This window comes from Botryllus schlosseri, chromosome 11 (assembly GCF_051294905.1).
Source record: "Botryllus schlosseri isolate E-star chromosome 11, Bs_hap1, whole genome shotgun sequence".
Classification (NCBI taxonomy): Eukaryota; Metazoa; Chordata; class Ascidiacea; order Stolidobranchia; family Styelidae; genus Botryllus; species Botryllus schlosseri.
The window spans coordinates 12458256-12486165 of NC_137246.1; the positions used below are offsets into that span (position 1 = coordinate 12458256).

The 27910-nt window shown below is 40.8% G+C and overlaps 1 protein-coding gene across 6 annotated transcripts; it reads left to right on the top strand.

Annotated features, from left to right (window-relative positions):
• Positions 1-689: 689 nt before the first annotated feature.
• On the top strand, positions 690-24106 carry LOC145449385 (uncharacterized). Of its 6 annotated transcripts, XM_080327733.1 has the most exons (13): positions 690-858; positions 915-980; positions 2454-2519; positions 13767-13811; positions 14864-14893; positions 14951-15013; positions 16392-16436; positions 16529-16558; positions 16613-16675; positions 19707-19784; positions 22573-22647; positions 22710-22739; positions 23349-24106. In XM_080327733.1, the coding sequence occupies exons 1-13, from the start codon at positions 841-843 to the stop codon at positions 23415-23417; spliced, it is 678 nt and encodes a 225-aa protein (XP_080183859.1). In that variant the 5' UTR covers positions 690-840; the 3' UTR covers positions 23418-24106. The 6 variants fall into 6 exon arrangements, with proteins under 6 accessions (XP_080183859.1, XP_080183860.1, XP_080183862.1 ...); XM_080327734.1 differs by lacking the exon at positions 22710-22739; XM_080327736.1 differs by lacking the exon at positions 16392-16436.
• Positions 24107-27910: the final 3804 nt, after the last annotated feature.

Below are 27910 nucleotides of genomic sequence, written 5' to 3' on the forward strand. Positions count from 1 at the left end.
CTGATTTATGTAATATTTTGCCAAGTTGGTCTCTTTCTTTGCCTTATTTTTTCGTTTCCTGTGATGTTTATAATGTGGCTGTGAGTGGATGTTACATTTACAGTTGTATTCTTGCACATGGGGATCCAGGAAATTGATGAACAGTGCCGGGTAGGTTTGAGGGGTGTAGGATATGTGATCCAACAAAATGACTATCAGTTTTAGGTAGTTTTGAGCAGTTATAAGGCAGTGTGGGACATGGATATGATATCCTGAACTAGCAATGCCTTATATAGTGGGGTTTTGTAGCACTCCAAACCGCAACAGCTGCATAAATCCATGTTATATGTCACTTTAACTAGGCTAGGTAAAACCGTGACATTCAGATTTTAGGGGAATCCCCTATTTTCAGCTGCTATTCTTCCAGCTCAATGTGCACACGGATGCAGGGGACGAGTTACAAAAAAAAGTAGCTAGAATATGTTTTTAAGGTATAAGGCATGGGAATCGGACTGAAAACCTGGACTTTTTGAAAGTCGGTCAATTCTGAACAACCCTAATGCAGGTGGGTGTTCTATAGATCGATATCGCTAACGATACCCTGCCTCTTTGACAACATGAAACTGCCCAATGCTGCTCCCGGAATGTTTGCCCAATTTCAATGTGCATCGGAACTGAATAGACTTTCGCCATCGTTTCTCAAACAACACAATACCTAAATGCGTGTATTGAGTCAATAGCAAAGTTTACTCGTCGCCTTCAGGGAATCGCGGAGAGTCGTAGGCTCGTAGCCCCGTTAGTTTATAATTTACTGAGCTGCTGCCAAAAGTAATTCATATAGTTTTTCTCCGGGATTCATGAATGGAAACGGAAAGACAGGTAAAAGACGGTTCATTGTGGTCACGCATCATATATATGCTATATATTTTATTTAGACACTAACTTTTCGCAACTCGCCTGACCTTTACGTCGCGACAGGGGAGGATGGCGAGCAATACGAAGTGAGTCTGTACAGTGCATATAGCCTACTTCCATATAATATGTAGAAAATTATAGACATCATAGCTTGGTGCGGTGGTATCGGGTTGTACGGAATGGTAGGCTACTATTATGCTCAATTTTGAGAACCCGGCCTTGGAATCGGATCAGATTCAGACCTATTTGTTTTTAAGAAGCCAGGTCAAGTATAGGAATATACAAACCACAGACACGCCTGATGCACGTGAGCTAAGGAGTTGGTATAGTCTAAATTCTAAAACAAGGTTTAGAAAACGTCACGTCTGCACGGTAGAGGTGGCCAACCTTTTTGCCATTCACGGCCGCATTACGATTACTCATGAAGCGTACGGCCGCATTCCAGGGCATAATCGTAATGAACTAACTGGACCCCAAATACCCATGTTAAACTGTCCATGTCCAATTCTGGCGAGCTCCAGACTGATGTCTATTTATTCAAGATCGACTTACTATACGCAGCTAAATCGCGAGTGGTCATGTTGTGAATAGACTCCCGGATCCGCTATGGTCGCGCGAGGCGCGAAAATTTTTCCGTTCCTCGAATGCATTTCGTCGTTAATATTAGTAGTTCCACATATTTCTTTCAAGCATTTACATTTTCTCAGCCCATGTGATCAACAGGAGGTGTTTTCGAAAATCTAGGGAAAGTTATAAATGATGATAGATTTTCGGGTGGGCCAATTGTTGTTAGTCACTTTGTTGCATGCTGTGATTTCTTGACCTCCCATCAAGCTCGTCAGTATATCGTGGAAAGATATTGAAATCGCCCAAACGTACCAGAAACAAATTTCTTTCGTGAGTAACACACGATTCCAAGATGGTATTTCTATATGGGTTGCATCATTTTTCTCTGCTGTTCACATCTGTACTTTGGGGCTGAGATTTCAAAGGGCCCTACTATATTGAAACCGAAAAATGAAGTCATGTTGAATCGCGTGCAACGCGAAGAAAATTTCAAGAATATTTAAAATCTCTCAAATATTCCGGATTGGCTTGTTGACGGCCGCCAACACAGACTAATTGAATTACGTGTTCACGGCCATTCCCTTCTACGGCCGCAGGTTAGCCACCGCTGCTGTTCAGTCTGAGAGTCTGCCAATAAACAGATGACCGACGGTGGCAACCAAGATCTGCTCGTTAATTCAGAAATGATACGGATGAAACCTTCGAAACTCCAAAATAGATTATATCAAGTAGGACTAGTGTTCTTCTGGTTACGAGGCATTAGAAATGTTGCCTCTGGTTTCCAATATATGTAAGGATTATAGAGGCTGGGATAATATATACATGTGTGATTGTGGCGACTTCAATTACTTGTCCACCATAATTTCATTCGTATCTGCTATGTCTGGGCATTTTATGCGGATATTATATGTCTTGTTATGCAGCAACGTAGAGTTTTGAGACTGTGTTGTCCGAAATGCATTCTCTCTATATTCAGTGTTTATATTATTTAGACACTAACCTTCCAAAACTCGCCCGAACTTTACCGTGCGTCAGCGACTGGTGACGACCATTGCAAAGTAAGTTAAGATATTTCTGCACAGACATCTTGTTTTAATAAACCTAATCGGATTTTACGGACAGATTTTGAATGCCAACCAAGATATATGCTAATTAATGAGCGAACCAGAATCGATCGTATCAGAGATATATAGAAGAGAGTTCTATATACCCCTGGTCGTAGCAACGTTTCTGTGGTCATAAAGGTGTATATTAAATGTATTGGGACCAGTAAAAATGTACGATTTCGAATCGAACTACGAACACAGTGTACAGTATAATGCGCTTGACCTTCAATATGTGGTATAAGTAGGGTTGCATTTGAAACAAAAATCAATTTATTATAAACATGTTTAAAACAATGTCCTTGTTTAAAATATGTTTTTTATTGTTTTTGCTTTTTGTTATTTTTAAGCCACGACGTCACGAATATTCAATTGCGATGTCATGGTGGATTGACATGATGGACAATTGAAAATATAGTTAAATATACCTCCTTTGACGGAATAGGCTTCCGACCCGTCATATACGGATCAAAAACATCTTTAACCAAGACATCGTTATGCAGCATTCTTACGATCGGCGGTTATCATCATCAGAACATTCATTCCGAACCAATCTATATCCACGTACTAGCTGTTGAACCGACTATTTCGAGGGTTCCAACCATCCCATATCGTTTAACTCGGCTATATCGGTTGGTAAACGTCGTCCGTATGTATTTACATAATTATGGCATAATCAAACAACTTGAAAAAGAACGCATTTTTTTTTAAATGCCTTTGTTTAAAACACTGTTTAAGACATGTTTTAAACAAAGTGTTTTAAACAACCAGCATTTGTTTAAAATGCAAGCCTAGGTATAGGGTAATGTGAAGGTGTAGTTGTTTCCAAACCTTCTTTACTTGTCTTCCAGGATTCCTTTTTCTTAATCTTTAATAACATGGGCAGCGGTTTCGCTGATTTGCAAATCTTCGGGGAACCCCAAGTTGTCGCTGAGTCACAAAAACTAAAATCCACCACCTTCGACATATAATACATTATTATAGACTGGTACATAAAATGAAATGTGCATCAACAGAGTGTTAAAAGTACCTAATCATTACGCCGTAACAATCCCAATTCGACTGCTGATCGCGCCTAAATGCCCGTAGCCAATGATTGGCCAAGATGGGCATGCCATCACGAATCATTAGTATTGGTCGAGTGTGTGACTTTATACCTTCAACGAACCCCGGAGTCTGGCTCAGTGAACCCTTGGTTTCCCGGAAGGTTGTGGTTCGAAACCCTGTCCTTCTTATTCTATCTCCAATATATATACTAGGTCATTTGTAATATGGCGACTGGTATCGCCTGTTGCCGAAATCCCCGGTTAAAGGTAATACCTCTATCACAAAAACAATTGCTTTGATGCTTGTATTCAAGAAATATTTTTGTGTGAGAAAATCACTATAAAAAAAAACAATTGCTTGGCATTTTCCGTATTAATACATGGCTACAATGGTCCTCATTCTGTTTGAGACGTCGTCGCGTACGCACGTCTTTTTCAGCCGCTCAATTCGTAAACTACGAGATCGTAAATTGCCAGAGTGATTAGTGATCGAGGGCTAGGGTTTGATGGAAGTATCGTCGTCCAGTAAGCGTAAACTGGCGCACGTTGCTACGGATTCACTAGCCAGTGATAGCGACAGCGATGGACGTGCAACTCATGCTAAAGTGTCAGCTAAGGACTTTGCCAGTCAGCCGTCGACGCAGCCTTCTACTCTTCAATCCAAGTCTACGAAGTTACTCAATGATGGAAACGCCGAACATAGCATAAGCAGCGGAATGAAAGTCGTTGTATCGGGTGAGGATGTTTCAATGAAACGTCTTCACCCGACTGTAGTCCATAGAGCCCTCTTTGCGATAATTGGCGAATACGACGGGCCTCGTCCTCTAAAATCGGGGGACCTCCTCGTAACTTGCAAAACTCAGAAGCAAGTTAAAGCGCTTCTACAGTGCAACTGCCTGACCGATAAAGTCTCGGGAAAGTCAATTCAAATGAAAACCTCTCTGTATCATGATAGGTCTTACACTGCCAGAGCGGTTATTTCTGGTGTCCCACTCGACATTCCAGACTCAGAACTCCTCGAAAACTTTGGTGAATTTGGTGTCTCTTCCGTCAAGCGCCTTAAGAAAAGAGCTGCTAAGGGCTACGAATTGTGTTCATCAGTTCTCCTGTGCTTCCGCTGCGATAAGGTCCCTGAAAGTGTCACCTTCTCTTACCTTCGGTTCCGGACAAAACCCTATAACCCACCGCCGCTAAGATGCCATCGCTGTAACAGGTATGGCCACCATAAAGATTCTTGCAGAGGTAAAGCATGTTGTAGCTTATGTGGCAGCTCTGAGCATGAGCACTCATCCTGCACCAAAGACAAATTCTGTGTAAACTGTAAAAAGCCACATAGTGCTGCCTACGGTGGCTGCAAAGTGTACAAAACCGAAGCAAAACTTCAGATAATCAAAGAGCGCACCAAAGTCAGCTATACAGAAGCGAAACAAATTCTTAGTTCTAGTCTCATAAACACCACCTTGCTTCCTGAACAGCCCAGCAGGTCTTTTAGTCAAGTGCTTCGTGAATCAATTGACGAACGTTCCCGTGAATCTGTGAAAACTCCGAAACATCGTCCCTCGAAAGCTCCGATTCATTCCACCCGTAGTCAGAGGTACATCTCCACTCCTGCTCCAAACGATGGTGATTTGCGGCACTTGAACCAAACGCAGGAGAAGGAAGTTTCTTCAAATAATGTGATGTCTTCATCTTTGCTACCTTCTAACACAAGTCATTCTGACCTTCCCCAGTTATTGAGTCTACTCGTGCAGATTGTACAATTCACCATGGAGGCATTCAAATCTGGTGAAAGTAATGCCCTTGAAATAGTATCAAAAGCATGTCTAGAGCTTGGCCTCAGTGCTCCAGTACCCAATCGCAATGGCCGCTAACGCCCTCCACTTTTTGCAGTGGAACTGCCGGGGAATTTACCGAAAGTTACCCGAATTGAAACAATTTATTAACAACCTCCCTTCTCCGCCTGACGTCATCCTACTGCAGGAGACCCATCTTATTGAAAAGTACACCCCCCATATACCCGGGTTCAGGACCTTCCGCAAAGACAAAACACTCCATTCGGGTGGACTTGCCATATTCGTTCGTGAAACACACTCTCCTGCGGATGTTCATATCGTATCGCCGTCTTGCATTGAAGTCATGTGTGTATCTATCGGGCATCTTCGTATATGCAATGTTTATGTAAGTCCAAACACTATCCTGGAAGAGGACGCCTTCGTCTTCCTGGATTCAATGTCCTCCCAGTCGATCATATTTGGGGATTTTAATGCGCACCACCTATCTTGGGGAAGCAGTAGCAACAGAAGGGGGCACCTCCTTTTAGGGGCTATCGATAGGAATCACATGGTGATGCTGAATAGCAACACTCCTACCCGATTGAATATCGCAGCTAATGCAATTAATCGTTATTCGCTCATCGACCTCACTATAGCATCTGCTGACATATCGTCGAGGTGCTGTTTAGAGGTCTTGGATACGTTGTTAGGAAGCGACCATTTCATTATATCGACTACTTATAACAACCGTGTTCCGATGTCAGATACCAGACAGTTCTCTTGGAATTACCGCAAAGCGGATTGGATGGCATTCAGCAAAGTCGTCGAGAGAAACTTGGACTCCCATGGTTGTACTGATGTCGATACCCTTAACGATCGTCTTTCGGCATGCGTTATCAGTGCGGCTCACAAGCACATCCCGAGGAAACGTCCGTCACATCATCGTAAGCCATCAGTGCCTTGGTGGAATAATTCGTGCGAAAGAGCTGTCAGACGTAAGAAAGCGGCATTCTTAAAAATGAAAAGGAGTTTCATCTTGGCCGACATCATCGAGTTCAAACGACTAAGGTCGGAATGTCGCAAAACTATCCTAGTATCCAAAAAAGAGAGCTGGCAAGAGTTCTGCTCTAGTCTCAACGATAAGAGCAATTACTCAAAAGTCTGGAAAGTTGTTCGCTCATTCTCAGGAGTTAGAACATATCAGCCCATACCACCAATCATAGTCAATGGCGATGCAATATGCGGTGACAAAGCAAAAGCCAATGCATTAGCTGCACGCTTTCAGTCGGTCAGTAGTGATTGCAATTACCCTGCCGAATTTCAAGCAAGGAAAAATGCCTTCGAGTACAATGCAAACTCTTGCACCTCTAGCTCGCCACCGAGTTGCGACGCCATTAACCACGCTTTTTCAATGGCTGAGTTGAATGCAGCTATATCTTCGCGGAAAAATTCTAGTCCCGGTCAGGACGAGATAGGTTATCCGATGCTGAAGCATTTATCAGAGAAGAGTCTGACCTATATTCTCTACATGATAAACACCTCCTGGAGTTATGGATTACTTCCTGAAAAATGGAAGCGCTCAGTCATCGTACCAATTCCAAAAAAGGACAAAGATCCTTCCCTCGCAAAATCATATCGGCCCATCTCCCTTACTAGCCATGTTTGCAAGATTATGGAGGTCATGGTAACTAAGCGCTTAAGATGGTACCTCGAATCAAATGGTCTCATCAACGATGAACAATCTGGTTTCCGTCATGAGCGCAGTACGCTTGACAATATTCTTCGGTTACACGACGATGTCTATAAAGGTATTAATAATCGGTATTCTGTGATTGCAGTATTCTTGGACATACAGTCCGCTTACGATATGGTCTGGAGAAAAGGTCTCGTCTTCAAATTGACGAAGCATGGGGTCAAAGGTCAAATGCTAGACTGGATCAAAAACTTTTTGTCAACACGTTCTTTCCAAGTTCGTGTTGGTAATAACTTGTCTAACGTACACTATATGGAAAATGGCCTTCCACAAGGCAGTGTCATAAGCCCGCTCCTTTTTGCGGTGATGGTTTCTGATATTCCATCAACGGGCGATTGCTCCCACGCACTATTTGCTGATGATCTTCTAATCTGGGACAGTTCTTTGTCGGTGTCGAATCTTGTCCACACAGTACAAAGTTCATTGAACGACTTGCAGCATTGGTGTAATCAGTGGGGCCTGATATTATCCAAGGAAAAAACTGTCGCGATGCACTTTACACGTAAGCGCAACATCCCCCCCATCTCGCTACATCTTGATGGGTCGGAAATTCCATTTGTGGAAACTTTCAAATACCTTGGTATTGTTTTTGACCGAAGACTCTCATACAAACCTCACATAGAATATATCTCGTCCAAGTGTTGTAAGAGGCTCAACTTACTGCGAGTTTTGAGTGGCACGAGCTGGGGAGCCAGCAAGGGCACCCTCTTGTGCGTCTACCGTGCACTCATAAGATCTATTATGGACTATGGGTTGCCCGTATACTTCTCTGCGCCTGCCACCCATCTCAAGAAGATTCGATCAATCCAGTATAAGGCCCTTCGGATCTGTACCAATGCAATGACTAGTACCCCGATATGTGTGATCCAGGCCGAATGTCACGAGATGCCTTTCCATCTTCGACACCTTCTTATCTCGATGCACTATCGATGTCACCTTTTAAATCAAGAGCCTGGAAATCAATTCGTTCAACATCTCATTCAAGACAGCTGGCACGAGATCTACAGTATGACGAGACCGAACTTTCGAACGTTCAATACGCTCACGACATCGTCGCTATTTGACGGCGTTATATTGGACAATTACCACTTTCCATCTATTCCACCCTGGTTTCTGCCCCAGCCACATGTTGACCTCTCACTTTTGCACGAGTCATCGTCCCGCGATGTCTCCGGATCTTTCGACCAGATTTGTTCGAGTCATGTTGCCGATCACTATGCCGGATACACTCCGATTTACACTGATGGGTCTAAATCAAGCGTTGGAGGAGGAGCTGCTTTTTATATTCCGTCACTCGCAGTATCGGAAGTTCATCATTGCCATAGCGAGCAATCTGTTTTTTCCACGGAACTGATCGCAATCCAACGGGCTGTTAACTGGATCTCCAGAATTTCCCTGACGACGGATAAGTTCCTGATCATGTCCGATTGCTCCAGTGCTGTACTATGCATTCGCAACTCTAATTTACAGCCCCACTGCAGACTGGTTGAGAAAATTCTCTCATCTCTTCTCGAATTACGACAGCGAAATATCGATGTGGCATTTTTGTGGATTCCAGGGCACGCCGGGATCAGCGGAAACGAGGAAGCCGACCGGCTAGCGAAAACGGCATCCAACTATTCAGCCAATATCGGTCAGCAATTGCCGATACTATCAAAACTCGAGGTGCGGAAGATCATCCAGCGGCATTGTCTGGCTTTATGGGACGAAGAATATCAAGCATCCGAAAACGGACATCAGTATAAAATTTTTAATCCATCCATTGCGAACAAACCGCCGGCACGTAGAAACCGCGTAGAAGAAAGCATCCTGTTTCGTCTCCAGTCCGGCCACTGTCGTCTGAATAACCATTTGTTTAGGATAGGTTTAGTGGAATCTCCTCTTTGCTCTCTTTGTCGCTATCCTGAAACCACTGAACATTTTTTGATCCACTGCTCAAAATATGATTTCCATCGTACTTTTCTCATTGCTAAATGTGCTGAATTGAATGTTGATTTCCGCCTTGAAATTATCCTCATGGAGGTTCGAATCATCCCTTTTACAATTGAGTTTGTGTTATCCTGCAACCGTAATTTGTGAATAGCCGTGAACGTGTCCTTTTCAACTGCTCTGTGAATTCCCTTTTCTCGCCTGGATATTCTTTCGTATATGTATCAATGAAATGCTGTTTTTTTTTAAATGTCTATCCAATACGTACTCCATCGTGAACTGATTTTCATTTATTACGCAATTCTTGGTCGTGGTGCAAAAGACCAACAGGTGATAAGCGCCAAATTTTTTTTTTTAATAAACAACAACAACAACAATGGCTACAATGGTAACTTATCCATAGTCTGATAAGGAATAAATGGATCACTAGGGGAAATGATTACTTTTATCAACGACGTTACAACACGTTATCAACTTGACGTATAGTGAACTACAGATGGCGTCACAATGGTCGAGTCGTCTGACATTTTGTGGGAGTGATGGTGAGATATTTTAAAGACAAAATTCGGGCAGTTTCTTTCAACTCGGGCTAAGCACAACTTCAATAATTATAATTGATACGCATTACCTGCGTAGAGATGCAATGTAGGTAGGTAGGTATGACGGGGATAGTGGGGCTTAGCTACTCGGCTTTTTGCCCCATGACGATATCTGGCGATAACTACTCCTGTACTATCTGAAGGAATTACAATTCTTTATAGGCCCATATCCCTGCCACTTGAAATCATGAATTCGATGACCGGCCATATAGTATGTGCGTCTGTGAGTAGGGACTCTGGCGTTAGGGGTACTCTGTTTTGGTCAGCAATCTAAATTAGATTGATCCTGGCACGGTCATATTTAGGGCAATGGAGGAGGAAATGCTCGACGGTTTACTTGATCCCGCATGCATCACAAAGGCCATTTTGATGACATTTAATTCTGTCTAGATGATCGTTCAGCCTAGAGTGACCAGTCTGCAGTCTAATTAGGATTCCAGATTCCCTGCGTGACAAATCGATAATTGGGTTTATGTCCCTGATATCTCCAATAATTTTTCTATATTGCGAGTCGTCGTCATGGGCATTCTTGTGATCGATCCACTTTTTCCGACATATATCGGCAATGTGGGATTTCATTTCCTTCATAGTAATTTTTTGCTGAAGGTTTTGATCTCGCGCGAGTGGCATCAGTGCTGCTCTTAGTGCGATTTCGTCGGCTTTTTCGTTGCCGCGGATACCTTTATGGCCAGGGATCCAGGCCAAAACAACTTCGATCCCTAGTGCATGTAAATCCGATCCTAGGATGAGGATATCGACGATGAGTTCATTGTCCGGAGAGCAATTTCGAATCGCCACTAGAGTGCTCTGGCTGTCCGACAAAATAGCCACACGACTTTCCGGCGTACCATTGCGTTTAAACCATTCTAAACTATTCCTGATGGCGTTCAATTCTGTCGAGAAGACGGATAAGTGACCGTCGAGGGTGTAGCTGTAACAGACGTCTCTGTTCTCAACGAAAAAACAATGCAATGCAATGCAATGTAACACACGATGATAAGATGGACGTTGATGGCTATACGTCTTTTTAAAAGATGTTTTATATGAATTGTTGTTTTAATATGTTTTGGACATGTATATTTTAAAACAGCTTTGTTTAAATGCAACCCAAATTTCATGGTTTCCAACCTGAATAGAAAGAGGCTCTGTATCCATTACAATACGCATTGTTGGTAAAATAATTATCAGTGACGGGTGGCATTATTCAAAATTTGAAAGGATAACCAGATTTGCTCAAATATACTGCTTTATTTATCCATTCCGTTCCGAAATTATAATATATATGGACCAGTAAGGGCTTGGAAACCATTGCATCGATGCTGAGCACTTATTCAGCGAAAGAATATACATCATGAGTTTTAACAGGGGTTCACACGAACCTCATGGGTCCGTTGAACCCGTCTCAGGGGTTCGGCGGAAGTCACGACACGTACGCTACTCATATGATTCCTGATGACATGCCCGTCTTGACCATCATGGGCTAGAGCAGTGGTCGGGTACCTATGGCTCGCAAGCCATATATGGTTCTTTTGGGTATAACATATGACTCTTTGACAAATTTATCAATATTGCGGCAACTTGTTACTAAAAGACGGCCAGAATAATTAATTATTCTAGTGACAGCATAAATATGCCTTTGAGTTGTCAAGACAGTGGGGTGTCCAGGGCTAGAGGCTCGTTACCCTCTTTTCAAAATCCCCAAATTTAAGTTGATGTCGCGTCGGCGACTATAACATCACTCGCAAATTCGATTTACCCGCCCTCGCGCGCCTCGAAACCTGGATTGCTCGATACCTTCATTGATCAAAGAGAATAGCAGACATGGCGACGCTTTGTATGTAGAGTTGCATTTAAAACAAAAATCAATTTAAAACAAGCATTTTTAAAACAAGGCCCTCATTTAAAATATGTTTTTTAATGTTTTTTTGTTTGTTTTTTTAAGCCACGACGTCACGAATATTCAATTGTGACGTCATGGAGGATTGACATTGACAATTGAAAATATAGGGTATATATAGTTCCTTTGACGAAATATCTACGTATACTATAGCTGTTGAGGGTTCCAACCATCTCATGTCGTATGCGTCAGCTATATCGGATGGTAATTGTCCGTAGACTCATACAACATGTTTTTTGGAAAGTATTTACACAATTATGGCATGATTTTAAAACTTAAAAAACACAATTTTTTTTAAAAGGCCTTTGTTAAAACATGTTTTAAGCAAAGTATTTTAAACAGTCATTTGTTTTAAATGCAACCCTATTTGTTGGACAAATCAATTTTCAACACACATTGTCTTCCTGATCTATACGCCGAAAAATAAACTGCCTTGGAAGTGACATTCACCATTACAAATTCAAATTAAAGACAACTATAGCTACATCCATGTTCTTAATTGGTAAGTAGCTTTTTAGCACCGCCGTAAAATCTAGGTGTTTATTGCAACGTTATGTTACGCCGAATTCCTTAGAATTCGATCAATATTTAGATTTTCAGAATCAGTGCGACAATTACATTTGATTAATATCAGTGATTAGAAATTCTAAGCTATTTACGATGAGTTGCGCTATTACAGAAGAGGCTTGGTATGTCTGTGCCTCCTCTGAGTCTTACCTCTACTTTCGCGCTTTATCTTCGAACAATAAAGATGAAAGTTTCGTGATTTTAGGACTAAAAATGTTCAAAATCTAGTGATTCACAAACACCGATAGAAAATACCACTATTATTTGAAGGTTTCACAATTTTCCTTCATTCACTTCTGAAGACATGTGAGACCCTCCCTCACTGTCCTCCCCTAACCCCACGTCACTAACGTATCACACCATGCATTGGGTATGTACTGCTGTAGTGGCCATGTTTGGCCCCACCCACACTCGGGTGCAGAAAAATATGGCGCACTTCACGAATCCCATATACTAGTGCTACCAATACGTCAAGAATTTTTATTTGTGACGGAACAATTGATTGATGTATGGTTCTTTGCAAGTTACAATTGAAAATATTGGGTCAATATCGGTATTCGATCGAAAAAGCTTCCCAACTCCTGGGCTAGATGGATCAGTACTCCAATGTCAATGTGAATGTTGTGGTGGTAGCCTATATATATAGGTCGTGTGCATAGGGGTCTTCAAAAAGGACTATTTTTCTTAAATCGTACTGGCTACTTGATAAAATTGTTAGGTTACCTAATTTAAGCCTACACACCAAATTTGGTTCAATTCCAACCAGTAGCCGCATTGCTACAGGAGAAGAAAGTTTCTATTTGTTATATAAAAATAAATAACAAAAAAAATATTAAAATTTTCCGTTCACCTCATGAAACTGCTAAACGATGTTATAACCAAAGTTGGATCAATTCCAACCATAGTGGAAGCGGAGATATTGCCGTCGAAAAATTTGGATTTGAATAAAATAGTATTTACGGTGGGCATCACTTTAATAAGTAATAAAAGACTTGGTCACCGTAAATACTATTTTATTCATAATCGAAAACTCTGCTTCCACTGGGTGGAATTGAACCAAGTTTGGTGAACATCGTTTCTATAGACAACCTGACACTTTCATGGGGTGAACAGAAAATTTTCTAATTTTTTGTTATTTATTTTTGTATAACTCATAGAAACTTTCTTCTCCTGTAGCGATGCGGCTACTGGTTGGAATTGAACCAAATTTGGTGTGCAGGCTTAAATTAGGTAACGTGACAATTTTATCAAGTAGCCAGTACGATTTGAGAAAAAAGTCATGTTTGAAGACCCCTCTCTGCAATCGCGTACCTAGGGGCAGTTGGGATTGGAAATCATCTTTTTCTGATAATCACATGTTTTATGGATTTATTTTATAACACTGCTGCACATATCGAAAGTTATGTTGTACACCAGTATTTTGGGGAATTATTTTAGTTGCTGCCTATAGTCCGATGAGTCCGATGAGCAATGTGGTAGATTTTTGTGTTTGCGACTCAGCAATAATTTGGGGTTAGCTGAATGCTTACATGTTAGCGCAAGGGTTCGCCTGGTAAGGTAAGGGAAATAATCACCGATATATAGCCATTTCATGAAAATATGGATATTTGTTGATGTAATAGGCCGAAAATGATTTTAGGATGATGGCCACAGAAGGGAGAAATCAGAGTTACTAGATAAAATAGTGAGTATACGTCACAACTATTTTATTGAAGTATATAGCCTATATATTAGGGATGGTGTGAACGTGAGGTTCACGTTCGCGTTCTGTGTGTGAACCTCGGAAATTTTGAGGTTCGCGTTCACAACAGAACCTTGGTAGGTTCTGCAGTGTGAACCTTTTTCATATATTACAATTTTCACGTCAAACATCTTTGGTTCAAATTTATTGCATTTCAACTGCGGGCCACTTTATATGCATGGTGCTGGCAGCATAAACAATCAACACTAAGCGAGCATACACCTTGACAATCTCAAAAGTTTTCTCGAAATATCCAGCTTTCCGTTTGTGAATATTTATTAATGACTCTCTGCTGCGTGAGCTTGTGACCTGTAATCACACAGCACCAAGAGCGAAATACACTACATGTAGTCAGCGAATGTGATATCGTTTTCTGATGTAAAAATCTAGCAGGCGTACGGGGTCAATCTTGACTTCATAAGTTTACTTATCATAAAAGTCAAATTCGTGCGATTGGGGTTTTGGCTACACTTGTATAACTTGTTAATGGGGCAATATCGGTAGCAAGTATAATAACCCGTTTGCAGTCTGCTCAATATCCATGTAGCAATACCCAGACGCCGAATACGCTGTACGGTCTGGGCTAGACAGTTAGGGCGTGAGCTTATATTCCCTGGCAAGTCCTCGTCGAAATTGTTGGAAAAGCGACGGAAGATAATGATTTTATGGGATCATTTGATTGTCTCAGATGATACATTTAGTGACGTTTAAAACGTCAATATGTACTTGAGCATGGTGGAATTTATGTGGCCCGATTCCTCGCTAGGTATCGTGTACTAGTACATTAATATAGGCTATCACTTCATCGAAATATAGGGTTGAAAGTATCAATATGACGTCACGTGACGTCATGAGGTTCACGTTCGCGTTCACACAGAACCTTTCAAAAAGGTTCGCGTTCACACGAACCTGAACCTTTCAGAGGTTCACACCATCCCTACTATATATTACATTCACGCCAGATCTCATACTTATTCAGCAATCTATAATTTCAGACTACTCTGGAAATTAAAAATGGCGAGCTGGTAATATGAATTTCTATGATGTTTGTTTTCAATGTACAACAATATTCCCACTCCCAGGAAATCAGTCTGAAGCAAGCTAATGAGGATAAGAAAATCTTCGAGCGTCGGCTTCGGGAATTGGTGAAATTAATTTTTGTAATTTTTCGTCGCATATCTTCGGAGTGCAACCTTACAGATTAGCCGCAGAGGTCTCAAACACGCGGCCCGCGGGCCGCATGCGGCCCTCCAGAGCATCTTGTGCGGCCCGCGACGACATTTTAAGATTTTTAATAATTTGACAATATATACGTGTCACATATATCTTTTCAGGTTATAAAGTAAAAATTCCCTCTTAAATTGCTCCGAAAGCCTGAAACTATAAATCAAACTTCACTATCACATCTATTGCAAACGCTACCATACAGGGGAAGATTCACGATTCAAGATTCCAATTCATGGTGACAAAACCTGACCCTTAGACGATTCGTGACTGAAATTTGTGAGTTGGAATTGGACGTGACCTTTCTCAGAATTACTCAGACTCGGACTAACTCGATGGCAAAATGAAAATGACCCGAGTTGACTCGCAGTGACTCGGAATGCCGTGAATTTGTTAGAACCATGGACGCAACAAACTAATCGCATATCATGGGAATAGTAATAGATCAGAAGGTCGCAGCTTGGTATTTCGCTAACTAAGCAAGTAGTTATTGCAACCATGGGCAATCTGTTCGTTACATCTTTGGTCGCTAATCCATGTTATTAAGGCCACTTCAAGGTACCGAGTATACCGTAGTGGTACGCTCCAACGATATAACAACAATGGGCCGTTCGGCGTTCCGATAATTCAATCATCAAGACAAATTCATTAATATATTTATATTATATTTATATTTTTTCTGCTCCTGTATTTGAAGATATTTGGCCATGAGATTAATAGCCTACATATCAGACGTACACCCGAATCCTGGATTGGAATTACAATGCTCAACCTAAAAATGTTTTGACATCAGATCAGTCTCTATTATCAATCTGTTAAATTCAAAATATTCATAGTAGCTGCAAAATTATAACCCGATAGCTTTTATGATGGCATCATACATTTTTCCGGCCATAGGGTGTCTATATCTTATAATTAATATATATCAAGTGCAACAACAATTCTATTCAAATAGTTATAAATGTGATGATTCTTTTCGTGCCAGGCCTAAATTGATACAAGAGTAAATCACATTTTGACGATGTTTGCTTACTGTCAGTCTGCTGGATCGTCTCACTTTCAATAGGACAATTCAATCCCGCCAAATAAGGCCTACTTGGAAAGACATAGAACACCCCTATAAGTGCTGCGGCCCGCGGCGTCGTCAAAACGGGAAAACTGGCCCGCGAGCACATTTGAGTTTGAGACCTCTGGAGCGTAAGGGTTCGCCTGATAAGGAGAGGAAAATAATCTCCGATATAAAGCCATTTCATGGGTATGTGGATATTTGTTGATGTAATAGGCCGAAAATAATTTCAGCGTGATGGCCACAGAAGGGAGAAATCGGAGTTACTAGATAAAATAGTAAGTAGATCACAACTATTTTATTGAAATATGTCGCGTATATATTACATTCACGCTAAATCTCATACTTATTCATCAACTTGTAATTTCAGACTAGTCTGGAAGGCAAAATTGGCAAGCTGGTAATATGAGTTTCGATATTTGTTTTCAATTTAAAACAATATTGGCACTCTTAGGAAATCAGCCTGAAGCAAGCTAATGAGGATAAGAAAACCTTCGAGAGTCAGCTTCAGCAATTGGTAAAATTAATTTTTATAATTTTTCGTCCCATATCTCAGGGGCCAGATTTAAATAATGTGTTGAAATCAGGGGCCCTCACACAGGCTTTCTAGTTGTACGTCCAGCATTATGAATTGGTAACGGAATACACATCATACCAATTATTTTTCTAATGCCTCAAGGTAGACGAGCGTGATGGGAATTCTTTTTCAATTTTGTCAAAATTATTCATGCGTTAAGTCGGCATATGAATATTTTATGATTGCAGCTGCCTCGTATCCCACGAGATTAGCGCGGCCGTATAAGAGAGTGGTTCTCAACCGGCGTGACGCGGCACACTAGTGTGCAATTTACGTCTCGCAAGGGTGCCGCTAGAGATCTCTCCGAAATTTTGAAATTTAAGTTACAATATGGCATCCTCTGTTGGGGAGCTGCTAGTGTTAGCGCACTGAAGCTACTGCAAAAACTACAACATCAGGTCCTCCGTATCATAGCCAGGGCCATAATGTGACCAGGATGTGTGTCCAACAAATCATTGTTCAAAAGATTAGGTGTCCTAAACATATAAGATAGGCGGAAACTAGAAATTGATAAGTTTATGTATCAGTTCCACTGCGGCCACTGCCCTGAAAACTTCAATGAGTTCTTTATCAAAAGTGCATAAGTAGTAAGTACGACACTCGCGCACGCGCATCCACATCCACGTCGTCCAACTACCATATGGTAGACAGAAAAGATCACGCGCCCTGCTTGTCGTAATCAAGAAAGAATGATATGCTGCGCCGAGGAATACGACGACTTTCTATCAAGGCTTAGTGTTCTATATTCCCCGAACTATTTTTCATTTTCAAAGAGTGCCGCGAGTTCAAAAAGGTTGAGAACCACTGGTATAAGACAATACGTTACATTGGAAACCTACGTCACAAAACGCCCACCATTCAAACTTGGCTCTACCTCGCGAGACACAGGATGCACTGCATATATGATACCGCTTCAATAATATTTCTAGTTTATAATATGGGAATAGGCTATATCAGTGCTTTTCAACCTTTTTTAGCTCCATTCGCACTTGAAAAAAATTCATTCGAACCAGCCAGCCGGAATTTATTACACAAAAGCAAATGAAGAAACTTATTATCACTTTTGTATTAGAAGAGCTACTTGGATGTACAGAGCTACATTATTTTCCATTCAGCGTATCGTATTATTGATTAATCAAGTACTAAAATCACTGCAGTAAGAAAATCACAGATATCGCACTCCCGTTGTTCTCGAGGTGTTCGTTGCATTTTCCGGGGGTATCGTGCAGTGATTTCCTTCGAAGCTAAAAGGGCGAACTTACGAACAATATTCACTCGCAACAATATCACTTTCCCACTAAATCGACAAGTTACGTCATCGCAATGTGACTGTGTTCGCATTTAGAACGCCCGAAAGAGTGAAATTGCACTTGAATCGTATAGCATCAATGTTGCGACTAGCACCTTTGTTTCATTTTCTGACAACATACCAAAAGATGCTTCACCGTACTAAGCTATGCTAGTCGATTGGATGGTAGGTGCCTACGAGGGCGTTAAAAACAGGAACGCATTGCTCTACATTCTACAAATACAAACCCACACAATCCGAGTAATTGATGACGGTTATTTATGGATGCGCTTAGGCTTCATTCACTTCTTATCTATGTAATAGACAAATCAACATATATTTCAAGAAAAACGTGCGGTATCCTTGTGGTTGTAAAAGTCAACACTTTCACCTTCTGGAATAACTATTACTTACAAAAGATTCATGATTAACATACAGTTATATCGGCTACGGTTTTCAACTCCGGGATGGCTCTAAGGGCAAGCGCACAATATTGGCAAACTGAGTGAAATAATGCGTAATTATCTCTAATATCCGAAATATCCTTATACATAAAGAGGAATAAGTTTCAACAGTCTACTTATGCCTGAATTAGGCTGCTCACTGCTCAAGGTAAATCGGTAGAGTTCGTAATATTACAAAGTTTGTAGTATAAACAAAGGCGAAACGAATATGAACTAGGCAAATTTTTCTATGGATCAGCAACCTTAGTGGCATCACCAATTTGTTGTATATAGGCTTATGCCTTAACGATCTCTAGACTCTGCCTGAGATCATCAGTCCAAGAACAGGAAAGCGTGTCTAAGCCTAAATGGTGTAGTTCGCATTACACAGAGGCTATTGCAATGGTCAGTAGATAAACTGCCCACTGCCCAGTGACCAAATAATTCGATGTAATACAAGATAAAGATAGGACGTAAGAAATCAATTGGCTTACTCCAATTTTATTTTTAACAGCCTCTAATACTTGGTTATAGGCACGCGAGCAAACAACACTTGTCACAGATCTAATGTGCTAATTATTATTATAGTTAAAGAAAGTCGAAAGTGCCAACGGGATAAACGCAAAACCAACATGAATACGTGCAAAAATTTCAAGACTTTGCATTCAAATACGCCAAATGTCAACACCGGTAACGGCTGCTATGCATACAATCCTACACGCACCGTACACGGCGGATGTTTCCGAACAACTGGTACCGATTCCACTACCTCTTTTTTTATAGGCAGTGACGTAAACCTCCAGCGCGGAAAAACCTTTGCAATGTAAACGCATCGGGAGCGTTCCTCACTTGTGAACTAGAAAAGCGCAACCATACCTACAAGTTTTTTAGAATTGCGTCCAAATGACAAAAGTTAAGGACTCACTGTACTTAATATCCTATTAAGCTTATTTGAACTATTCCACGCCCGAAAAAGAGAGAAATGTGGACAATTTTCGTTCGCACTCACCGACATTTTTCATTCGCACCGCGCTTGTCATTCGCCCTGAAATTTTTTTCATTCGCACAAGTTCGAACCGTCACACAGGTTGAAAAGAACTCTGGGCTATATGATTACGAACTTTATACGAAGTTTGTTCTTGAATCCGAGCTCACTAGACCCACTGGAGCGACGCGTACGTCAACTGCAGGCTGAAATCCACTGTCTCTGTTAACCTCGGTATATTATTTACTTATTCAGAAGGAAGAAGCCGAGAAAACGCTTGTCACAACAGCAGCGATAAAATCGTCCGAAGCTGAAGATATGAGAAAAGACTACGTAAGATTTTGTGAGATGTCCGTATGTCTACCTACACTGTCGTGTTCAAACCTTTAAATAACCGATGATACAATTTGTAATTTTTGATAGATCATCGGTGTCGACCAATGACCAGGCCTGTTTATTTTTGGATTTCTCCAAAAATAACAAAAATAGCTTAGTTTTGGATGTTTTCAAATTTTATTTTTGGAGAATAATCTCCAAAAATAAGAAATGAAGGTGTTTTTAGGCCTAATACTACATGGAAAACTTCACCGAAAGTATGTTATTATCATGTATTCATGTTCTTCAACAATCGACATCATCAGTGATCTTGATCTAACTTTCTAATACTTTCATCACAAAGTCTTTGGCCTGGAGAATGCCCTCCAAATAAAAATCAGTGGGTGACGCCCGGTAGAGACATTTCTCCCAGTTGATTTTCTGGAAATCGGCTTCGACCGTCGCAGTTTTGGGAAACATCGAGCCATGTGGGTCCAAAGAACTGTCGCTCGTCAATAATGCGCTCGAAAGAGACGTCCATTTTGTATCGGACAGACATGGATTGGAATTGGTCTTCGATATTCTGTATCTACTCAGGTATCCACTTGTTCAACAGCCCACCCCGGTGTTTGTCGATCAATTCACTGAGCTGCAAATAAAGTAGCTTATATATATGTATCTCTCTTGTTTATATTATTAGAATCTAAAAGAGCAAGAAGTGTTTGTTCTGTCCTGCCTACGAGGTTGCACCACTTGGTTTGGTAGACAGGGCAGAACCCTTTCATTGTCGGCAACTTCAATTTTCTTTATGCCGTCGATGAGCCCAGCTATAAGACTCCTGGCTGCCTCGAACGTGGACTGCTTCTCTTCTTCGTCGATATTCTCGAGAAGGTCGAGGACTGCGCAGTCCACACTCTGATCCTCCACGAAATTGCGTGACTCAGTGAACTTGATAGTCCAGCACCCTCTGACCAGAGGACCTTCCTGGCCGCGGGTGTCACTGTCCCAGTCCTTAGCTGGGCACCGAGCTCGAAGGCGTTCGACCAGGCGATGGAGCTCATCCTGATGCTCCACGATCAGATGGCCAAGTCCATGAATCTTTGTGACGGTAGTGCTCAGCTCTGTGGCCATGCGCTCGAGGACGATTAGTTGGATCCACTACTGCAGCGAAAGTGCACAGGCTGGACTTTTATCGTTTATAACCCCGAGGAGTTTGGTACGGTGTCTAGTCAACCAAGTGGTCATATTCTTAATTGACAACCAACATGTGTCTACAAACTTGGGGCACATACTTTTCTTTTCCTGGATCAAGTCCTGTTGCCGTTGAAGGTAGCGATTCAGTCCCATCATCGTGTGGACGAATAAGTTATTGTTGTAGAGGTGGCGGTATTCGGCATGCGTTACAAGGTCCCGCCCGCACCACTCTCGCACGATTTCATACCATGCCGCCTTTTCAACCCTTGTCGTGTCGCCTCTGATCCTTCCAGTGAGTGGAAGTACTCTTAGCGTTTCGGAGATCCCCTCCCGCACACACATGCTGTTTTTGTGTGTGTATGTGAGTTTCCTGGTTGTTTCAACAGTATTTACACTGCTATGACCCATGCATTTCACTAAAAAACTTGAAAAAACATCATCCAAAAAAGCTTATTTTTGGATGTTTTCAAATCTTATTTTTGGAGAATCTCCAATAATAAAACCCAATATCCAAAAATAAACAGGCCTGCCAATGACCCCTGAACTATTTAATTTAATCTGTCGTGTGTGCTGTTCATAACAGCACAGCCTACATGAACGAAACAGCACCCTGTCAGGCCCCATCCTCACAAAGTTGGCCTTGGTCCTCCATGCGGTGTTCAACACAAGTTCTGGGAGGTGTAGCCCCGCCGACTTTTTTCTTTTACGCGACATATCGTCACTACGCTTTATGTATATATACGATTTACAAAACACACATTCTCTTCCCGGTATTAGGAGATTCACGAACTTCGTTGGAATAGCTAACGGCGAATGCAAGATGTAGATGCCTATTTATTTATTTATCAGCATACTATCATACTATCATAAATGCGCATACTGTTAAACTATTTCTGTATAATATGCGTATTTTTTATTATCTTTTTAAATATTAACTCAAAAACTAGGCTGATTGTCATGGGTGGGGGCCGTATGGGGGGTCAAGACTAGGGCTTGGCACAATGAATCGAGTACTCGAATCTGAATCGAGTATTAATTTTAATGATTCGAATCGAGCAGTAAAAAACGATTTTTTGAAGTATACTGAAATTAAACGCTCTTCGCCACTGAAAGTTAATTTATCAACGATAATTATAGTTTCGATACTAATTTTCCATGTTGTAGCCTTGAAACCTTGATTGGCCGCATCGTAGCATACGAAACAAATAGTACAAAGCTGCGACCGTTACTGGAAATAGTACATTTTATAAGTCTTGCTCATCCCACAACATTGTCACTAGGTGCAATGAAATTGGTATGGTCGAAAAAATACCAAAGTATCTTTAATGTGACGGATAACTGGCATTATATTCTTTGTGGTGGCATAAAAGCTTCATATTTGAACTTTGACATATTACATTCTGTTATGACGTCATAATGAATGATACTCGATTACTCCACTCGACTCGAAGCATATTACGTGATTCAGAATCGAATCACTCAGGTACTCGATTTTGCCCCGCCCTAGTCAAGACCAGCGTTATTCTGCGAGGGGGCCGACAAGTGCTCTTACAATCCTATGGGTATGTTACATCATACGCCACAAGAGTTGAGACTTTATTAAATATCAAAGGTGAGAAAGATCGAGAAAGATGAACAGACGATCCAAGACTTGAGATCAAAAGTTGCCAATCTGGAAAAGGAGAAGGTATTTCGCTAGTTGCATTAAGCATTCTCTTTCATTGCTCTATACTTCATTCTTCCATTCAGAGCCAGTTGACGTCACAACTCGACGAGGTGGTAAGCTCAGCGTTGTATTGCGTCGCATCTCGTTAATTCATATTGTGAAAATAGCAGATATATCCATATCTTCTTATAGCATGGTCATTGGTCATATCTGGTTGATCATTGACAGAATGGATATGTAGTTTCGTTTACACCGGCACGTTTTTGTAAATGGGTGCCTATGATGCATCAGAAATCAACTTGCGGCATTGTGAGTTAAAGATTATCACCGGGTTCTGGTCGATTTTGGATTTCCTATTTCCAGAAACGATATTGAGATGTGAAATTAGTTTCAAATCTGTCCTGTTCGTGGTATTTATGATCCACTCGGTGTAGAATTCAGCAAAGACGCGATGAGAGCGTTGGTTTCCACCAACAGCCGGCGCAATATTGAATTGGCTAAATCTAATCGCCCATAGTCAAACATAAAAACGCTTCCGTTCGATGATTTCGAAACGATAGGATGAAGAATATTATTGTAAGGCATCATTTACACTACACCATGCACTCTGGGAAATTATGTTTTATACCAAGTTTTCAATAAATATCCACTAGTAAAGCCAGTGGTGTTAGGCCTAATCAATTATGCAGATAGAGAAATAGCAACACAATATTCCATTGCAGGACACCTCAAGAACTTGTTGGAGCACTATTCGAGAATGCTTCGGAACATGCTGTTGGCTTCGTCACTAATTGTATGCAGCATGGGTTATTTGGCATTCTGTCCTAGCCGTATAGGCCTATTTACCAATCATCATCTTACCTAAGCATTCTTATTATACGACATTTCAATTACCAAGGGACTTCATCATTGATTGCAATATTACTACTGGACCGTCGGCCTAATCCACTGAAAAGGAACGAATATGAATTGCATATATATTTATATTTATTATTTTTAATGTCATTTCGAGGCCTACGATAACTTACGACTTATCGTAGGCCCCAGTCTGTTGAACTATAGATTACTAACCTACGGATAGATACGCAAGTCCCGTCGTTACGCTCCGGCAAGCAGTTACACTTATTGTTCAGCAATCTAAAAGCAGCATAATTGGTGGTGTTATAACTTGCGGCCTGAGAGGTGAAATTTAATGAAACTGGTCTTAATCGAGAGCTACTGTCGCACTGATTCTGAGAATACAAATTAAAATCTTGTCAGGGAAATGGAACCGCGTCAAAACATCCCTCAAAGTCTGAAAATCGGCATAGGTTAGTAATCTATAGTTGAACAGATGAACACTTAATTATGCTTCTGTTTCGTCACAAAGACCAATTTGATTTCCAGTCTTTAGTTTTTTGGTATATCTAGTGCTGTATAGAATTGGGAATCTAATCCTCCTGTGAGGATTTCAACATTGAGTGAAACCAAAATCATCGTATATCTGCATGATCTCAGCCAAGATGTCGGCGAGCAAGGAGACTTTTAGAATCATCATTCGGGCGATGTTTTTACCTAAAAAACGGAAGAATTTTACCTAAAAAGTCAAAATTTTGACATTTCATTACCTTAATTATGACAACCTTTTGACCTCATTTATGTAAATGAGGTGTTTTCGCACACGAAATCTGGACCTATGAAGAATTCCAGTATAGTTACATCACGCATTAGGTAGAAGTAATTAGAATTTGTGTTAATACAACAGAAGATACTTTCCTACATTCTCGGGTAGAAAGTGTCTGTCCTTACCGAGTAGCTTGCGAAGAATGGAGAAAGAACGTTAAACAGCAGCAGTTGTTGGCTGGCAACACTGAAGTTGGGCGTACACTGACACACCGACATCGTGTTGCTTTATTCTGACAATGTTGTGTACACCACAACTTTTCATCATGCGCTTCTTGATAAAGAAGCAATGCCCACGCAGTCTTGCTTCAGTTACGAAATAGCGGTACGTTTAGCATTACCATGTCAACATAGGCTATTTGTTTTATTCGACCGTTTATGATTCACAAGGAGCAGACAATGAGCCGTCTACAACGTTAGGCGTATAAAGTAGGCTACAAGCTGTAAAATGTCTAATGATAAGTACACAGTGCAAACATCTACGATACAAACGAAATGCGGGTTGCAAAGTTATTTTGAGTTTGTAAACAATTTTGACAATTTTTTGACAACGCTACAATTTTGACAAAATTCTGACTTATTTTCACATTTCACAAAAAATCGCCCAGATCATCATGTTATTGACAAATGACAATCCGTCAGTTCAGAAAAATATGAGATCGCAATGCGATGAATGACACAGAAAGGAGTCGTAAATAAACATAAAAATGAATGTTTATTTCAAATCCGTGTGAATTCTATTCCAATAAAGATAGCTATAGTGAACAGAGGTTCTTCGGATCTCCCTGACAGAACCTATAGAGCAGGGATTCTCAACCCGCGGCCCGCGACATCTTTCTTTATAAACGCAAATATACTATATACTGGCACTGTATTGTTCAGAGGTGGTCAAAGTAGTCAAGAAAGCTACTCAAGTAGAAGTAGAAGTAGCGACGAAAAAATCTACTCAAGTACGAGTTGAAGTACTTCTTCCATAAGCAACCTAAAACTACTTGAAGTAGAAGTAGAATTGACCGACTTTAAATCTACTCAAGTAAGTAAGTAGTTGTTAAAACGATCGTAATTCGTTCGCATGGATTGTCAAAAGGTGCAAATTGAGCTATGCAAAAGGTGCCGAGCTTGATTCATACTGATGCATACCAGGGGGTGTCCAATTTTCGACAGCATAAGCATTCGTCCGAATCATGGGATAAAAATGATAGTATTGATATGGAAATGCGATACTAATCCTCTGTGAACTCGGACAGCACGTTTTAGAGACTCTCCATGGTATGGCGCACTCCCCCATATTATAAGGCCCGTGGTTTAGTCGAATAGCAATACGTACAAGTTGTATAGGATACGGTGTAAACACTTTGCGCGATTATAAAACGTTAATAAAAAATATGGTGGATCGTATAAATGCCATATTGTGTAGCTTTATTTCCGGAAATTAAAGGTATTACTACACTTGGTTTTACATTTCAACATGTATGTTATCCAGATAAAAGAACTGATAATAATTAGAGCTCAAAGTATATGATACTGGGAATTGAAAGTGATAAATACTACTTCTAAAAGCGGAAAATGTATTTCATGTCTTTAGTCCAGAAAGGTGGTATGCTAAAGTAGCTCTAAAGCAGAGGTCTCAAACTCAAATGTGCTCGCGGGCCAATTTCAAGTTTTTGATGACGCCGCGGGCCGCAGTATCACTAATAGGAATATTCAATGTATAATTTCCAAGTAGGCCTTATTTGACGGAAGCTTGCGGACAGGCATTCCACAAGCATAGTGAAAATACAATTTGCTTATGTAGCCTACTATATTCACGCTTGACACGGAAAAAATCACATTTTGAAATATAGATATAAATTGTTTTTTGCGGGGCATAATTTGTTAAAATAATGAGTTATAGACATCATGTGAGAGGATGCATCGTGACATTGTCAAACTGTCGGGTTATAATATTGCAGTGGACCTTTGACGTGCCACAATTTTATGTAGAATATTTTAAAATCTACTGAAGATTGATCTGATATCAGAGCATTTGAGCGGTGTAGCCTAATCCTGATTTTGATGTAGTTGTGATAAGTATATGCTATTGTTACTGTCATTAACAAAGTCAAATTAAATAAGCTTTAGATTTTGCCTTCGATTTATTATTGGAACGTCTCAATAACAACTTGAACATAATCATTACTGAGCCATAGTAATGCATGGTTTCTTAACTTTAGCGATCGTATCCCACGTGCTTCCAATAATATTACTCGTAGCCCCTGTTCATTTTCAACATAATTTCTAACGGTAGGGCCTACATACCTTCCTAGAGCCTAGATACCTACCTATATTAAAATGAGAAAGCACATTCACATAAAATCACGCGTAGTGCGAAGACCATTTTCCAGTTGAATAAATTGACCAAGAAATATTCCACAGCATATAGGCCTAATTCCACAATGCATCTCGTATCCCCTGATGTGGTGCTTCCTACCCCGAAGGGGTCTACGGAGCCTGGTTAAGAACCCCTGAAATAGAAACGCCCAATCGCCGATGAATTCATTGGTGTTACCCAGCTGTGGTGCGTACTACTAACTTACTCGTCACCAATAATAATATGGATAAAGAAAACAAAGAACACCCAGCAGCATGTTACAACTATACGTCACGGGGGTCTCACAATACCGATGGTTGCCATACTGACCTGATTATATAGCTAGATACCATACGCAACAAAAGCTACAACCTTTTGATATATCACTATTCCCCATGACTGTTTCATAGATTGTTGCACCCATAGGATTACCAAGTCACCGTTCCGAGTCGCAAATCCTTATGTGATTTTAACGTTTGCCCGACTCAACTCGAGTCAGTTTTATATCTTAATCACCCAGTCAATCCGAAATCGAGTAATTTTACGAAAGGCCGCACCACGCCAAATCAGAATTTTTAGTAACAAATCTTCAATGGGTCATGTTTTATCCTCATGAACTAGAAATGTAATAGCTGATTTCTATCCCCACCGCATGGTAGCTTTATAAAAGTGATGTGATAAAGTATAGTTCGTTGAGATTTCAGGTTTTTTTTATAGTAGTTTCAGGGTAAACTTCAAGTTTTTATATCTAAAAGAGATATGTGGCACTTGAATATATTCTCGAATGCTTGAAATTTCATAATGCCGTCGCGGGCCGCACAAAATGTTCTCGAGGGCCGCATGCGGCCCGCGGGCCGCGTGTTTGAGACCTCTGCTCTAAAGTCAGAGTCCACTTTTCCAAATTAGGACACGCCATGGACTACTAGATTACGATATGATAAGTAAATGCTAGATGGCGAAACATAAGTTTCAAAAGTTATAATGAGCCATATATACTGTGGTGAAATATTCCATATGGTCGAAGGGCGACAATCCGGTGTGAACGGAACCACGCTAACCCGCTACCTAAATTATATTCACCAATACTTTCGTGAAATTGGTTACTGCGAATCCATTGAGCGCGAAGCGCGACGAAAATTCTGGTCTTTACTCAACTTTTATGAAAATTAAATGTTGATACTCCGTGAAAACAGCCCCGAAATTCCTCAGGCTATCTTCCTGATAGGAGGATTAAACTACTTCTACTTGACAAACTGAAAATAGCGAAAAGTA

Bases quoted from the DNA above. Each gene is read 5' to 3' on its own strand.
- LOC145449385 (XM_080327733.1), top strand. The intron at 19,785-22,572 runs GTAAGATTTTGT...TAAATATCAAAG, and splicing joins AAGATATGAGAAAAGACTAC to GTGAGAAAGATCGAGAAAGA. The intron at 22,648-22,709 runs GTATTTCGCTAG...TCTTCCATTCAG, and splicing joins CCAATCTGGAAAAGGAGAAG to AGCCAGTTGACGTCACAACT.